Source organism: Vipera berus (genome assembly GCF_964194415.1).
Source record: "Vipera berus genome assembly, chromosome: 1".
Classification (NCBI taxonomy): domain Eukaryota; kingdom Metazoa; phylum Chordata; class Lepidosauria; order Squamata; family Viperidae; genus Vipera; species Vipera berus.
The window spans coordinates 37,303,169-37,320,911 of record NC_138202.1 but is presented as its reverse complement, the minus strand read 5'-3'; the positions used below and the strand labels follow the sequence as shown (position 1 = coordinate 37,320,911).

Below are 17,743 nucleotides of genomic sequence, written 5' to 3'. Positions count from 1 at the left end.
GCTTTTAAGGAGTGACTAGAGTCACTAGGGCTAGACAGTCACTTGTCTGAAATGGTATAGGTTCAGTTGCTTGAGCAGGGGGGTGGACTAGAAGACCTCCAAGGTCCCTTCCAGTTCTATTCTATTCTAAATACATGCCAGGTGCCAGGTGCCTGAATTTTGATCATGTGAGCATGGGGATGCTGCAACGGTCATAAGTGTGAAAACGCACCCTAAGTCACTTTTTTCAGTCTGCTGTCACTAAATGAATGATTGTAAGTCAAGGACCACCTACTGTATACAGTAGTTGGTTTGGCTCTAGCAGGAAGTCATCAGGCAGACTTTTTGACTTTAATGCCTCCAAAACACACAATTTAATGAGGCCAGATTTAAGCACTACTTTAATAAGATGGGCAGGTGAATAAGTTTTATTTACACGTTGCTTTTTAGTCTCAGGTAATGATAAAGTGAAGATGAGCCTCTGATATACTTTCCTGTCTCAGGAAGGGGTTCGTTATTAGGTTGGCCATGCTGGAAAGGGAATATAAGAAAATGCCCCAAAGGACGGAACAAATACTGTAACATGTGCATTACACAATCATCTACCACACACAGCCTAAGTACTTAGCTTGGTCTTCCTTGACCTATCACCCTTCAGAGACAAAGGATTAAAACTCCTACCACTTCCAGTCAGCAAGAGAGGATGGGAATGATGTGTGAGATACTTGGAGAAATCTAAATTAGCTTATTTCACAAATCAAACAGCACACAACCTTCCAGAATTACAAACCCCCTGCTACATTCACTTAAGCCTGTAAGAAATAAAAAGGGGTTCCAATATAGCCAAGAGAGACAAGTGATTGGACACACAATAGGTATAGAATATGCCTTAGACGCTATGCAGAATTTTGAATTCGAGTCAATCCATTTCAAAATAAATATTTTTGACACATGCCTCTGCCTACTAAATAAGGCAGATGGAATTAAGAGAACGAGTTGCCTCTTGGGAAACAATATGGTTTAACAATGTTGCCCCAGGCAGGAATTTTACACAATACCTTTTGGTGGACCAAAGGAGAACTGACTTCATAAAAAAAAAGATGGGTGGTAGGTGAAAGGAATTTATACAACCCTCCTTCAATCAATAAAAAATAATCAGGCTTGGTGCCAGTTCAGAAAGGACTTTGACTGCATATTGCGTAGTCATCTAATCTGAAAGATAAGGGAAGCTATGGTGCCAGTAGTCAGAGAAGAACCTGTGGTCTAATCCAGAGGTCCCCAACCTTTTGGGCACCAGGGTCCAGTTCCATGGACAAAGGTTTTTCCACAGACTGGAGAATGCATGGTTTGTGTGCTGCCTGCATCCCATGGATGGGGCTTTGCTTGTTTGTGTGGACCGGTTGCTGGCATGCTGCGCCCCAGTACCAGTCCACAGAACGGGGGTTGGGGATCCCTGGTCTAATCCCTAGCTGGGTGACCATGAATATTCAGATGAATCACCCCTCCCCCCAGAACTTCTGTGCAGTAAAACAAAATGGATTGAGAACCGCATAGAATAATGAGCTTTCTGGAGGAAGAAGACTGGATAAAAATGAAATAATGTTATTTATTTTAAAAAGGTAGCAAACCCCATCATTATTTCATCTATACCCTTTGGTGTTGTTCAACTAGATCCAGTAACCATCTCACATAATAAAAGTAGGGTTTCAAAATGTATCAAGGAATTTATTTGTGACAAAAATAGTCCAAAAAAGAGGGAGAGTAGAATGCGGGAGAAAGGTTAGATCCATTTTAAAATGGTCCATTTTAAGTAAGGTTTTAATGAAGGGCTGAGGAGGAAATAAGAAAAAAAGGGGGTTATAGTTCCTTAAGGGATAATGTATCTGCTGTTTTGCTTTTTTTCAAAATCTGATAATAAACCAGCCTTGCTACATTAGGGAATCCTTTTTTTTCTAAAAGTGCCCTGAGAAGCTCTGACTCAGTTGTAACTCCTTTATATATTTTTAATTATTTTGCTAACAATAGCTTGGCAGGTTTAGTTGTTTCGCATGACCGCAACAGAGAGGAATCCTTGTGCCCACTAGAGTTCTCTTGGCTACCCCATAGTCCACAAAAAAGCACCTTATTACGATCAATCCTTTTGCAGATTCAGCTGTGAAGGAAGCAGAATCTATATTAGAAAAGGGCTTAAAGTCGTCAACATCTCTATTTCGATGCCTCAGATTCTTATTCTCTCTCTCTCTCTCTCTCTCTCTCTCACACACACACACACACACACAAACACATCCTAACCCGGAAAAATTATCATAGGATATACAACTAAGCAGGTTTGAAGCTGGTCAGTCCATGAATAAGGAATCCAGGATTCTGTATTAGTTGGGAAGCTGCAAAGATGTCCTGGAACGGGACGCGGCAAACCAGTCCCTCCTTGATGCTGAGGAAATTATTAAGGCTCTTCACAGGCACCAGAAGACAAATTCGATTACAGAATTTGCAAGGGGGGGGGGAAGGAGGGGAAAGAGAAATCCAGCCGCGCTTACTTGTCCTCCCAAGCGATCGAACCGGCCGCCAACTGGGAATAAACTGCAACACTTTTAAGAAAGGTGGACGAGCGCCTCCACCTCTCCAAAAGAAGCGCCCTTTTCGGTTTTTTCGAAACGTTAAGCCATTGTCTTAGTCCTAACTTACCCAAAATCTCCTTCCTCCGTTGCGTATGGGGCTGGTCAGTGTAAACCCACTCGAAATCCCGGCGGGTGACCCGGTTGCCCATCCCTGCGCCAAGCTAAGCAGGCTCGCCTCCGGTGCTGAACAGAAAAGCGCGCCCCAGCCAGGCACTTTATATCAGCCCGGAGCAGTCTGGAAACAGACCCCGCCCCGCCTTCGCCCGCTTCAGCCACCGAGCTCCGAGAGCTGCCCAGCTCACTTGGCTTTCCGAACGGAGTTACGGTAGTTTCCACTTTGGATTCAGGAGAGCCGGCGCGGCGCAACCATTTGCTGCCGCCTTCGCTGGCTGGTCCGAGCCCGCCGGCTTCCTTAGGCGCAGGATGGTGAACGTTCACCGTTGCAGGGGTCTTCAAACTTGGCCCTTTTATGACTTGTGGACTTCAACTCCCAGAATTCCTCAGCCAGGCACACTAGCTGAGGAATTCTGGGAGTTGAAGTCCACAAGTCATAAAAGGGCCAAGTTTGAAGACCTCTGCTTTAGAGCAACTGGTCCTGGTCCACACCAAGCAGGAGGCTCTTGGGCTGGGCAATTCTGGAGGAACATGGTCTCTCTCTCTCTCTCTCTCTCGCGCGCGCGTGTGCGTGCGTATGAGAAGAAGAAGAAGAAGAAGAAGAAGAAGAAGAAGAAGAAGAAGAAGAAGAAGAAGAAGAAGAAGAAGAAGAAGAAGAAGAAGAAGAAGAAGAAGAAGAAGAAGAAGAAGAAGAAGAAGTAGTTTTTATTGATTAGCCCTTGGGTCATATCAAAGTGTAAAGTTCCAGCAACAAATTGTTACTAAAATTTGATAAAAGCAATTTAAAATGGAATTTGATAAAATACAATTTAAAATGGAATTAGAATAAAATACTGAACACTGGGCGCTATCTAACAAAATGAAATTCAATGGTGAAAAAAGGTTCTACATTTAGGCAAGAAAAACCAAATGTACAGGTATAGTATAGGGCAGGGGTCAGCAACCTGAAACAGTGAAAGAGCCAGTCGGGACCGGTTCCGTCACCAAAAAAAAAAACCCTGGGAGCTGTAAAATGTGCGCATGCTGTAAAATGTGAGCCTAAGACAAGACATGCACCAGCCCTGCCCCCGTCCACCTCTGGTATGGACGGCTCTGCCATCCTGGCTATTCCTCCCCTCAGAAAAGACTGCTCCCCCCCCCCCGCCCTGCGGTTTCCCTCTCTGGAACTTTCTTCTTTCCGCCTTTTGGCGTGAAGGTTCCAAGGGAGTGGAGGAGGAGGCTGATGGGGAGAAGGAGCTGCTGTGGCAAATCTTCCGAGGCTTTGTGAAAGAGGGAGGCGGTGGTGGGATTAAAATAAAAAGGGCAGGGGGAGGTTGAGAAAACCCAGCAGAAGCCTACATCAGAGGGTGAGCAAGAAAGGCAAGATCGGGGAGAGGAAGAAAGCTTTTGGGGCTTGCCCAGCAGGCAGCTGCTCCCCGCTCTCAGAAATCGCCACGGCAGGAGTGGAAAGAATCAGGGGAACGCCTCTCTCCCCAGTCTACCAAGCAAATAAAAGTTGAATGCAGCGGCTGGCAGGCAGGGACCGCGAGGAGCAGCCAGGATTGGAGGAGCAGAAGACAACACTGCCAAAGAGGAGGAAGGAAAGGAAAAGTGGGGGTCTTTAAATAGTCATGCCCACTTTTCCCCCTTTTTATCTTATTTTTTGCAATGACCGGTTGTAGATATCCACATGTGTATCCTTGTCAGGTTTGGAAGCCTCCATTTAAGTCTGTGCATGTGCACAGACATAGGCTGACTCCTTGTCTCCTGCCCTTGCTGCCTCTCTTCTCTCTCCTCTCTCTCTCTCTCTCTCTCTCTCTCTCTCTCTCTCTCTCTCTCTCTCTCTCTCTCTCTCTGTGTGTGTGTGTGTGTGTGTGTGTGTGTGTGTGTGTGTGTGTGAGAGAGAGAGAGAGAGAGAGAGAGAGAGAGAGAAAGAGAGACCAAGACCTTTGGTTTACCAGAGAGCCACCGCCTCCTCGTCTCCTGCCCTTGCTGCCTCTCCTGTGGAGACGTGTTTGCATCTCTCTGTGTCTCTCTGTGCCACTCAAAGTCATCCTGCAATGGTTTCAATTGGCCCCAATTGGCCCCTTCATTGCCAAGTGTCCCCATGGAAGTCAATGAAGGTTTGGGGTGCCTTGAAAGGCCAACCACAGCGCCTCCAAGTCTGTTAGTTTTACCGGTGAGCCACCGCCTCCTGCAGCTCCGCACCGACTTCTTTCACTCTTAATCGCGGCCCCCGAGGATTCCTCTCCCCACAGCTGCCATGCTGGTTCATCCCTCTCCCTGCTGGTGCTGCAAGCTGCGAGCCACAGGGATGCCTCACCCCGGCGCTGGCCTGCCTCCACTGGCTCCTCTGTGCTCTGGCTGTGCTGACGATGTCAAAACTGCACCGTACCGCTCGTTGACTCTGGCAGCATCCTGAAGCTTGCCTGGCCTCAGCTGATGGGCCCCGGTCCACTCATCAGGCCACCAGGCTTCCTGGCAGCACATCCCACAGGTGAGGTCTGCTAGGGAGGCGGAGGTCCGGTGTTGTTTCCCCCCCTTGTGCATGTAAGTGTGTTTCGGACCCGTGGGGAACAGCTGGTAGAGGCAGCGGCAGTCCAGCATTGTTTCTCCCCCTCGTGTGTGTGTGTGTGTGTGTGTGTGTGTGTGAGAGAGAGAGAGAGAGAGAGAGAGAGTCGGACCCACAGGGAACTGCTGGTAGAGGTGGCAGCAGTCCGGCATTTGCATCTCTCTCTGTGTTGAGCCCCATGGGCCCGACACACACAGGGGTGGGGAGGATGCCAGACCACCGTCTCCCTACCAGCCATTCCAGCACGTCTGACACACACACACACGGGGGGAAAACACAGAACTGCTGCTGCCTCTATCAGCCGTTCCCTACAGGTCCGACACACACACACACACACACACACACACACATAGGAGGGGGGGAAACAACGCTGGACTGCTGCTGCCTCTACCAGCTGTTCCCCATGGCTCGCTCTCTCTCTCTCTCTCCACACACACACACACACACACACACACACACACACACACACACAGAGGAAAGGGGAAACAATGCCAAACTGACACTGCCTCTACCAGCCCTTTCTGCTGGTCTGACACACACGCATGAGGGGGGGAAACAACGCCTTCCCCACCCCACTCTTTTGCAGCAGGGCTGTCCAGCCCTTTTTCCATCTGCTGCACTTCCTCGGACTGCCCTCCTCTGAACATACCACTGCCATCTCGCCCGACTCTCTCCCCACCCCACTCTTTCGCAGCAGGGCCGTCTGGCCCTTTTCCCATCTGCTGCACCTTCCTCGGGCTGCCCTCCTCCGAACACACTGCTGCCGTCTCGCCCGACTCCCTCCCCACCCCGAGGAAGGCACAGCAGATGGGAAAAGGGGTGGATGGCCCTGCTGCGAAAGAGTGGGATGTGGAGAGAGTCGGGCAAGATGGCAGCGGCGTGTTCAGAGGAAGGGAGCCCGAGGAAGGCGCAGCAGATGGAAAAAGGGCCCACTCACCTTTCCAGCAGTCCTCCAGTCTCTTCCTCCACTGCCACCATGTGCAGTCCGAAGAAGAAAAGAGGTTTGTGGGCAGTGCCACAAACCAAAGAAGTTCAACCAATCAATTCAAACTTTGCAAGTTTTTTTTTAGTGAGAAGTTTGAATTTATTGGTTGAACTTTTTTGGATAACTTTCCTATATTGGATTTATAAAAGAGACTACAAGTTTTGAAGAATTTTGTGAGAAAGGACAAAAAAAAAGAAAGAAATCAAACTATAGGACACAGGTGGCAACCCGCGGCTCCGGAGCCGCATGCGGCTCTTTCAGCCGTCTCCTGCGGCTTCCAGTATTCCTTCGCCATGTGCAGTCCCGGAAAAAAAAAGTGGGACTAAAAAAGTTCAACCAATCAATTCAAACTTCTCACAAAAAAAGTCGCAAAGTTTGAATTGATTGGTTGAACTTCTTTGGTTTATGGGACTGCCCACAAACCTCTTTTCTTCTTCAGACTGCACATGGTGGCAGTGGAGGAAGAGACTGGAGGACTGCTGGAAAGGTGAGTGAGCCCTTTTTCCGTCTGCTGCGCCTTCCTCGGGTTCCCCTCCTCTGAACACGCCGCTGCCCTCTCGCCTGACTCCCTCCCCACCCCGAGGAAGGCACAGCAGATGGAAAAAGGGATGGACGGCCCTGCTGCAAAAGAGTGGGGTGGGGAGAGAGTCGGGTGAGACGGCAGTGGTGTGTTCAGAGGAGGGGAGTCCGAGGAAGGCGCAGCAAACAGAAAAAAGGCCCACTCACCTTTCCAGCAGTCTTCCAGTCTCTTCCTCCACTGCCATCATGTGCAGTCTGAAGAAGAAAAGAGGTTTGTGGGCAGTCCCACAAACCAAAGAAGTTCAACCAGTCAATTCAAACTTGGCGAGGTTTTTTTTTGTGAGAAGTTTGAATTGATTGGTTGAACTTTTTTAGTCCCACTTTTTTTTTCAAGACTGCACATGGCGGAGGAATACTGGGAGCCACAGGAGACAGCTGAAAGAGCTGCATGCAGCTCCAGAGCCACAGGTTGCCGACCTGTGGTATAAGGGGTCCTCTTATAGGCATACTTGGCAATTAGATAGTTCAAGAGAAAGCAGCTATCAATAGTAGATCTGTTTTGTCTAAAACCTGCTTGTTCTTCTTTGAGGATATTGTTTTCCTCTACCCAGATCTCAATTCTGTTCAAAAGGTACCTAGCATATATTTTTGCTACAATGTCAATCAGGCTGATGGGCCTGTAATTACTAGGATCCTTTTTATTCCCTTTTTTATATATGGGGACAACTATTGCCATCTTCCACCCATCTGATATATGGCAGGTGTTATTTATGTGTGTAAAAAGACCTGCTAATACAGGGCCCCACCAATTGGGGAAATTCTTGAATAATTCTGCTGGTAAAAAAATCCTCACCTGGGGCTTTATTGCTCTTTAAGCTTTTAATGATGGACTGTATCCCCTTTTCTGAGACTGGTGGCCAAGGGGGGAAGTTCTAGGGTTTACTAAATCACTGTTTAAAGACAGTTTCTTTACCGTGGGAGTAAACAAGCACTGATAATAATTCTCCCAGTCCTCAGCAGAGATTGGTATGTCTAATGCAAATCTCCATTCCTTCAGGATACCTGCTACAGAGTACCAAAATAATACTGAGTTATGACTTCTGGCAGCCAACTCGAGTTCTGACTAGATTGAAATGGCAAAACTTTTTTTCTTTAATGTTATAGTTTTTTTATATTGCCATCTTAGCTTATATATGAGCAGTAGGATTCCTCTGGGCAAGGCTCATGGCTGCCTTCAATTTCTTTTTCAATCACTGGCAATCAGGATCAAACCAGTGAGGTCTACCCACTCGGGCTCTTTTTGTAGCAGGTTTAGCTGTTAGGTGTTTCTTCAGTATATTACAGAGATTGGAGAATGCATTGAACACTGACATCCAGTCAGTAGTAGATGACTGGATTGTTCTAGCCCACTTAGTAGCATTCTCAGTTTTAAGGCATTCTAATATTGCCTTTATAATGTATTGGGCTTTGTCTTGCTAAGGAATATCATGTGGGGTTAATTGCTGTAAGGTTGCTCCAGCAGGGAAGCTGGCTAATGGCTCCCAGCTCCTCAGACAACCTGTCTCCAGCATTGCCAATGGCTGCCTCTAGGGCGGCAATAGGTTGCTTTAAACCTATTGACCGCCGCCTAGAGGCCAGGGTATAAATTGCTGCACTCACAGCCCTGTTTCTCAGTTCAGTTCCTGCAACCAAATAAACAATGATCTTTGCTGAACTCACTCGCCTTGTCTCGTCAATCAAGCAACAAACCCAGTATCCAACACTGGCAATGAAGGTGGGATCCTGCTGCTCCAACTGAGCTGAAGAGTCACTAGGGGAGAGGCTGAACACGCCTGGTGGGAAAAGCAATTTCCCCCCCCTATGGTCGGCTTAGCACAGCCACGCTAGCGACCATGTGCCCAGAGGACCAGTCCCTGGCCAACGGAGGAGCAGGACAAGAAGACAACGAGCCCCAGCTGCAAAGATCAGCGGAAATGGCAAAGGTTGGAAAGCTGGAAGAATTTGACATAGCTCACCAGGAAACATGGTCGTCGTATCTATCCAGGGTCGAGAACTATCTACATATGAATCAAGTTGCTGAGGACAGCCTGAAGGCCGCCACACTCCTCTGTGTGTGTGGCTCAGCCACGTTCAACATCGCAGAGAACTTGTTCACGCCAACGCCATTGGAGTCCATAACGTTCACAGACTTGAAGAAAAGGCTCAGAGACCACTTCCAGCCCAAGCTGTTGGTAATCGCTTGGTGCCATGCATTCGAACAGAGAGTTCAGCAACCAGGTGAAACAGCATAGGAATTCATCATGGTGTTGAGGCAGGCCGCACGCCTGTGCCAGTTCTCCAATGTAGAAGAGACGCTCCAAGACTGGCTTGTCTGCAGTCTCACATTTACCAATATTAACTCAAACTGGTCATATACACATTTGACAACTAGGAAGTACAGATGCTTATCTTCTTCTTCTTCTTTTGTATATATTTTATTGGCATTTTTTAACATAACATAAATCATTCAGTAATTTGTAAACAGTATATTGTCTGGGTAACATTTATAAGACAAACTTTAACAATTGATTTCTATAATCTATATTCCATATGTTAATTTCATTTGATTTCCCCTTTCCCCAAAGTATCTTTCTTTGCAAAACATTAGATTAAGACAATTCTCATTATTTTGATAAACAACAATTAAGTATATAGTTTTTCCAATAATCCTATTTGTCATTTTAGTTGCCTTATCGTAAATTGTGCTTATTTCAGCTTATTTCTCCCCCCAAATTCTAAATATTCTTTTTTTTAATTAGTTTTCCAATATTACAATAGTATCTTTAAAAAGCAACGTGGTGTCTGGGTTACAATAATTCCATTTCAGACAAATACATATTATTACAAATCTCCAAATTGTTGTAACCAATACTTCCTCTCTCTTTTTTCCTTTAATACATACTATCTATTATCTAAATTAACATATTTCTCATTGCTATCCATCAGTCATTTAATAGTTTTCTTATATTTATCAATACTTTAGCATATTTTATATTTTAACATTCCATCTTTAAAACATCAAACACCTTATATATTTTTCTAGCTTTAATTTTATATTGATATTAAAATTAAACATTTAAAATTTCTCATTTTCATATTGCTAAATAACCTCCTTTCCCTTTACACAATTTTCTCCAATACCTAGTAATGTAATACACTTCTTAGTTATCTCATTTCCATATCAATATTAGTAGTACAATATTAGAATATTAGAATACCAATTGCAAGGAGGAGAAAGAAGAGGGGGACAATATAATATTCTTGTTTCTCATTTATAGTTTCCACATATTAAAAATTAACCAAAATTTCTTCCGTTTCAACATAATACATCCTCTCATGTCACTACATCCAAGTATATTAGTTACATTCTATCATTTTTAACATATATACATCTTAATCCATATCATTTAAGGAACTCAATATTTCAATGTTAGTATTCATACATCTGTGTTTTATTTTTATTTTTTTTAATTAATCAGTATTTTTATCTACTCATCAAAACAATCTCTCATAATCCAAGTACAATCCTGTCTATTTTGGTATTATCTATTTCAGGCCTCTTAAGAATGTCCATATTTCTTCAATCTTATTCTTGCTTTCTTCCTTTCCCATGTCATTTTTCGCTTCTTTGCCTCAAGATCATCAAAGCATTCTTGTGTTGTTATACCATATTGAAGTGGCCCTCCAGTCTCCACTTTTGAAGGATTGAGGAGTCTGTTAACAGCACCAAATCTTCTCATTATATTCGCCTCTTGATATAATTGTCATGGTCTGAATAGATTTTTTCCACCTTTTTTCCATTATAATCTTCAAAAATCTGTAATTGTTGAATATTTAATTCTTCTGCCAATGTATTTGATTGTTCAATTTCTTCTGTTAAGTTCTGTCCCAATAAAATATTAGTTGTAGTAACAGTTTGACTTTGTTTCTTCGAGATGCTTTCTAGTTCTTTTCCAAAAGCTCTTATTTCATCGCCAGCTGAAGAAAGGAACTGATAAGTTTGGTAAGGTATTTCCCACATAGCATAGATTTGTTTTTGAAACTCTTCCATAGTGAAGTTTCACATCTGGTGTTCAAGGTTAATCTTATCTTGTTTTTCTTAAATATTTTCTTGATTTTTTTAAAGAGAAAGTCAGATTGCAATTTCAGGTTTAGCCACTGGGTGTCCCCTAAGTACTTTGAAAATTCTTTTCTTTTAGTCCATTTCTTTTTTCAATGTTTTTTTAAAACACCCCTGGGCTTGCTCACCACTTATTTGAAGGGAGGGTTGAATTCCCCCCTCCCTTTCCACAGGGGGGAAGGTACTTAGCAGCTTATTTAGGTGAAAAGAAGATGATTAAGGTATAAGAGAGGAATCTTACCCCCGTCTCTTCCACGCTGCTTTAATGTTGCCTGATGGTAAGTTTGACTTCGGCTGTCTGCAGCCTAGTAACTGGCCATATTACTATGGCCAGTCTTTCGTCTGCTGGTATGAAGGGAATGCAGGCACTAACGGGAGGGTTGCGGCTCCCCTGTGTTTCTGCAAAAGCCCCTTCTTTTTTTTTATTGAAGAGTTTTAAAATACAGTTTTCCTTTAAGAATCCCCCCTTCCCCCTCCCTCCTCCCCCCTCCCTACCTCCCCCCCTCCCCCCCTCCCCCCCCCGACTTCCCAGAGCTAAATACAAGGTATATATATAAAAAGCAATCATAAACAATCATATACTAACAATTATAAACTCTAAAATCCATCACTCTCTAGCTTATATAAGATAAAACAAATAATAATAATATTGAATATGTATAAAAAAAACTAAGATAATAAAGAAAAAAAACGAAAGAAGACTTATTCAAATGCTACATAAAACTTCTTAACCCTATACTTGTTCTGGATAAAATCAATCCATTTTCTCCATTCCATAATATAGCGTTCTTGCGAATGATCTTTCAAATAGGCCGAAATCTTCGCCATCTCTGCCAGGTCGGAAACCTTTAAAGTCCACTCCTCTATGGTCGGCAGTTCCTCTTTCTTCCAGTATTGGCCTATCAAAAGTCTTGCCGCCGTAATTAAATTCAACATCAACTTGGTGTCCACAACTGTGGCATCTGTAATTATTCCCAACAAAAAAAATTGCGGACAAAACTTTAACCTCTGTTTAAAAATCTTCTGCATATTCCACCAGACTTTTATCCAAAAAGCCTTAACCTTTTTACAAGTCCACCATATGTGAAAATATGTTGCATCTTCATCACCGCACCTCCAACATTTAGGCTGATAATTCGGATACATACTTGCAAGCTTTTTGGGATCTAAATGCCATCTATAAAACATTTTGTAAAAATTCTCTCTTAAATTTTGAGCTTGTGTAAATTTTACGTTCCTCACCCAAATCTTTTCCCACGTGTCCATTGTAATGACTTCCTGGATATTTTGGGCCCATTTTATCATACAATCCTTAACAAGCTCTGTTTCTGAGTCAATCTCTATCAATGCAAGATATATCTGTTTGATATGTGCTGGTCCCTGATTCCTAATTTGCTTTATCAAATTTTCATCAGTCATTGTAAATCCATTTTTCTGGTCTTCTTTCCACCTGGCCCGTAACTGAGTATATTGAAACCAATTTTGAACAACCTTCTCTTCTCGCAAGAGGCTATATGATTTCAAACACCAAACATTTCTTTCCAAACTGAGAATCTCCTTGTACGTAGTCAAATCATGTTTGAAGCCAGCATGTATATTTTCTATTGCGTGTTTTGGAATTGCCCACAATGGTATCTTGCAACTTAACTTATGTCTGTACTTCTTCCAAACTCTCAGCAATGCCTGTCTTAAAATATGCACCCTAAACACGTTGTCTACCTTCTTATCATACAACAAATATGCATGCCAGCCAAACAACAAATCGTGGCCCTCAAGATTTAATAACCTCCCTTGCGTCAAATTAATCCAGTCACTTATTCCTACTAATGCAGCAGCTTCATAATATAATTTAAAATTAGGCAATTTAAGGCCACCTCTCTCACGAGTATCCTGCATAATCTTAAGTTTAACTCGTGGTTTTTTCCCTGCCCACACAAATTTATTGATACCTCGCTGCCATTCCTCCAGATTAGAATCTTTCTTAAGAATCGGTATCATTTGAAATAAAAATAAAAATTTAGGCAGGACATTCATTTTTACTGCTGCAATCCGTCCCAACAAAGACAATTGCAATTTTTTCCAACTCTCCAATTCTTTTTGAATTTTCCCCCATAATTTTTCATAATTATTTTTATAGAGCTTTGTATTAGAGGGCGACAAAATCACCCCCAAATATTTAACCCTTTTAACAATCTCAAATCCAGTTAATCCTTCTAAAAGGGCCTTTTGCGATGTTGTCATATTTTTGGCCATAATTTTTGTTTTTTGTACATTAACCTTAAATCCAGAAACCTTCCCATATTGTGTTATTATCTCCATCAGGTCCACAACAGAGTTCTCTGGCTGGGTCACTGTAACAACCAGATCGTCTGCGAATGCTCTCAATCTGTAGTCCTGATCTCCAATTTGAATCCCCTTAATTTTTTCCGAATTCCGAATTTTAACCAATAATATCTCTAATGTTAACACAAATAACAAGGGCGATAACGGACACCCTTGCCTTGTGCCCTTCTCAATATTACATGCTTCTGTCAAGCTATTATTAACTATAATTCGGGCAGTTTGTTTTTGATATAATGCCCTAATCGGTTGTAAAAATTTTTCCCCAAAATCCATTTTATCTAAAACTTTCAACAAAAATTTCCAATTCAATTGATCAAAAGCTTTTTCAGCATCTAAAAAAATTAGCACCGCAGCAATCTGGTTGTTCCTTTCCAAAAACTCTAACACATCAACTATATGCCTCACATTATTTTTCATTTGCCTACCACTAATAAACCCTGTTTGATCCCCATGAATCACCTGTTGCAGAACCCTCATCAGTCTATTAGCCAAAACCTTAGCAAATATCTTGTAATCTGTGTTTAAAAGCGATATCGGTCTATAATTTTTAACTTGAGTAACATCTTGGTCTTCCTTCGGAATCAAAGAGATAAAAGCTGTTCTCCAAGACGGTGGCACCTTTCCCCCCCTCTGGATTGTCTGGAACAGTTCCTTTAACGGTTTTATCATTTCTAATTGTAAATTTTTATAATAGGCCGCAGTCAAGCCATCCGTACCTGGTGCTTTATCCACCTTCAATTCCTTAATTGCTATAAAAATTTCTTCTTCTGTAATCAGTTGATTAATCCCTTCTTTTTGTAGTTGCGTAAGAACCGGGATGCTAGCATTTTCCAAATATATATCAATGTCCTTTTCATTAATTTTCTCCTTAGCATATAATTTAGAATAAAAATCCACAAAAGCGTCCTTGATGAGGTCCTGTTGAAACACAACCCTTCCTTTATGCTCAATCTTGTCTATATTAGAAGCCCTTTGTTTTTTCCTCAATCTATAAGCTAACCATCTGCCTGGTTTGTTAGCGTTACAAAAAGTGTTATGCCTGGCAAACCGCAGATTGGTTGCCACTTGGTCAGCCATTAATTTATCAAATTGTCCTCTTAACAATTTAATAGCCTCCTTAGTCTTCACATCCTCTGAATTCAAAATCAAAGCCTTTTCTTTTTCCTTTATTTCATTCTCCAATTCTTTCCTCCTAGCTTCCACAGCACGTCTATGTTTGTTGTTCATATATATCAACACCCCTCTCATGTATGCCTTGCTAGCATCCCACACCATGTCCATAGAAGTACCTTTGTTCATATTAGTTTCAAAAAAATCCTTCATCCGCTGTTTACATTCTTCCACATTTCTCTGATTTCTAAACAAATTCTCATTTACGCGCCACGAGCGCCTGTCTCTTTTCTCCTTATCAATCTCTAACCACACTGGACTATGATCAGAAATAGTTCTTGCACAAATCTTCACCTTTTTAGTCCTCAAAAAAAAGTCATTAGTCACCAAAATAAAATCAATCCTCGAAAAAGATTTATGTCTATCAGAATAAAAAGTATAATCCTTTTCCTGCAGGTGTCTCTCGCGCCAGATATCTCGCAATTCCAAGTCATCCTTCATTTCAAAAAAAGATTTAGGCAGTCTAGCATGACTTGGAATGCGCTTAAAAGCTCCAGCCTTATCCATCTGTACATCCATAACACCATTCCAGTCCCCCATAAAAATAAAAGATTTATAATCCAACTGGGTAAGCTTTGTATAAAGTAAACTAAAAAAGTCAGCCTGTTGTTGTTGTTGATTAGGGGCATACAGTCCAACTAGAAGCGTCTTTTTGCCTTCTAACAACAAGTCTATCAGTACGTATCTTCCATGCTTATCTGCTTCAATTAAATCCGCTGTTATGGCACTTTTAATATAAACAACCACTCCATTTTTCTTATTCATTGCAGAGGCAACAAAATGCGTACCCAGTCTTGAGTTCAATAAAAACTTTTGGTCCATAGCCCTAATATGCGTTTCTTGCAAACATATAACATCTATCTTAAATTGTTTTAAATATTGAAAAACCTTCTTTCTCTTCTGTGGTGAATTTAGTCCATTAACGTTCCAAGTCAAAAATTTAGTTGCCATGCATATCCTCCCAAAGTTCTTGAAGCACTGCTTTGATAGGACTATCTTCTTTAGGCCGTGCTCCTCCCACTGCTTGGCTATGAGTACGTTGTGAAGATTCTGAAGACTTTTGCTGATCTTGTTCTTTTATTTTCTTTGCTCTTTTTAAAGCAGCACGCGTTACCCTTTGCTCTCTAGGATCATCCAAAGAGGTTGTAGCTTGATCTCCTCCAGCACCATTTTCCTCAGTTTCATCCTCTTGATGTTCTCCTTCTCCTTCTCCCGATCCCTTTGCAGCTTCCAGAAGTGTTAATGGGGTTGCTTTTAAAACAGTATTGTAGAAATCACGCGCTTGCTTCACAGTAATCAACCGGTACCTTTTGCCTTCATACATCACCATCAGCCCGTCTGGAATCTCCCATCTGAACCTTATATCTCGTTGCTTGAGCTCTTGCACAAGAAATGTAAAATCCTTCCTTCTCCTCAAAATCTTTGGAGGGATCTCTTTTAAAACCAAAACTTCTTGATCAGCAATCACAACTTTAGCATCATAAGCAGCTTGTATAACTTCATCTCTGATTTCTCTTTTTGTGAAGTAAACCACCACATCTCTAGGCAACTTTCTCTGTCTGGCAATCCATGAGTTTACACGGAACACTTTATCCATAGCTGCTCTTATTTCAGATGCTGGCTGATTCAATACCACTTCAAAAGCCTCAGAAACCAGCTGCTTTAAATCTTCCTTAATGTTCTCTTTTAAACCTCTGATTCTAACAGCAAACTGCATCTGGTAATATTGGGCAAGGCTTAACTCCCTTTCCATTTTGTCTCTTAAATTTTCATTCTCCCGTACTTTAACTTCTAATATTTCATTCTTTTGAGTCAAATCATCCAATTTTTCATCTAAATCTTCCACACATTCCGCCACTTTATGCACTGAAGACAAAATGTCTACCTTCATCACGCTGAGCTTCTGTTCCATCCTCTCTTCCATTCTCTCCTCCAGTTTCTCCAATTTCTCCTCCATCTGTGCAAATTTATCAGCCATTGATTGATTTATTGATTCAAAAAGTTTATCCAGAGCATCTCGTAAGTCCTTCGGTGTCAATACATCAGGAGGATGCAACGCCTGTAATGATGATTGTTGCACCGGAGAAGATCCACCACTCCGTAGAGTTTTAGGGGGAGGTTTAGCCGCCATCTTTTACTTTTCAATTATGACGCACTTTCACTAAAAGTTTAAAAAGTCCATCAAGCTCGAGAGTATAATAAAATAATCCTCTTCACCTTTTCCTCTTGTACCGCTCTGCCTGCTCCTTTAATCCATAGTCCTTTCTTCAGGCAGGGGTGGTCGCAGACGCCTGGCTCTGCTCCAAGAAGTCCGGAGCAGAGACGCCAGCCAGCTGGGAGCAACCCAGGCTTCGGGGGAGTTCAATCCTTCAGCCGCCCAAGCTCCAAGCTCAGGCGGCCCCGGAGAACTCTACCCCTACCTGGGGCCTCACCCCCTCTTCTCCTGAGGAGGGGGCTTCAAATTCGCCCGAACAGCTGATCGGCGCTGTTTCGGGCGAAAAAACAACAGCTGAGCCGCGGGCAGCCCGGGAAGGCTGTCTCCGTCGCCGCGGAGCCACCGGAAGACCTGCAAAAGCCCCTTCTATCTGGTTGCCCCTCCAAGGTGACTCTTCGGTCCTTTTAGGACCCCCCAGCGATGTGAAACTGGATGTGGAAGATGAGAGCTGTCCTCTAGACATCTATGTCAGCTGATTTGGCAAACCGGAAGCGCCCAAATTCTAAATATTCTTACTAGTGACAATTTTCTCAACAATTAACTACATTTACATTGATGACTTTAATTCTATTTTTTCCATATAAGCCCTCTTATACTTTTATATTTCTTAATCAATAAGTTAAAAAGTAGAAAGAGAAAAGAAAAGAGGAGAGAGACAAAAAAGAGGAAAAAAGAAAAAAGAAAAAAGATAAAGACAAAAGCACTTATATACAAAAAATAACATACGACTTAAAATATGTATCCCTCCTATATATTTATTCCCTCAATTTCTTATTCTTTTTGACCATAGCTGAGAATGTATTCAATCTATTTAAACTTTAAGCATTCTATTCAGTAGATCTAATTATCTAATCCTTTAACTCTCATTCAAAACACATTTTTTGTGCTTTTCTTATCATCACATTTAAATAACTAAAATGTTTGCTTTGTTTAAATCATTTCAACTTTTTTTTACAGAAAGGAAAAAGAAAAAAACATATTGTATTAATTTAAAAAAACCATCCCTCTAAGAGTAATATATTCCAAAGTTTTTTCATTTTTAGCCAAATTCAAACAAATGTTTCTTTTTAAAGTATTCTCTCTGATA

General features: G+C 42.2%; 1 protein-coding gene across 1 annotated transcript in view; it reads right to left on the bottom strand.

Annotated features, from left to right (window-relative positions):
• The window catches only part of DEGS2 (delta 4-desaturase, sphingolipid 2), a gene marked incomplete at both ends in the record, with an annotated part of 44,840 nt that extends 42,091 nt beyond the window's left edge, over window positions 1-2,749 (bottom strand). Inside the window, one exon of the mRNA XM_081322752.1 lies at window positions 2,668-2,749. Within this exon, the coding sequence (XP_081178878.1) occupies window positions 2,668-2,749 (82 nt within the window). The remainder of the gene's footprint in view (window positions 1-2,667) is intronic.
• Window positions 2,750-17,743: the final 14,994 nt, after the last annotated feature.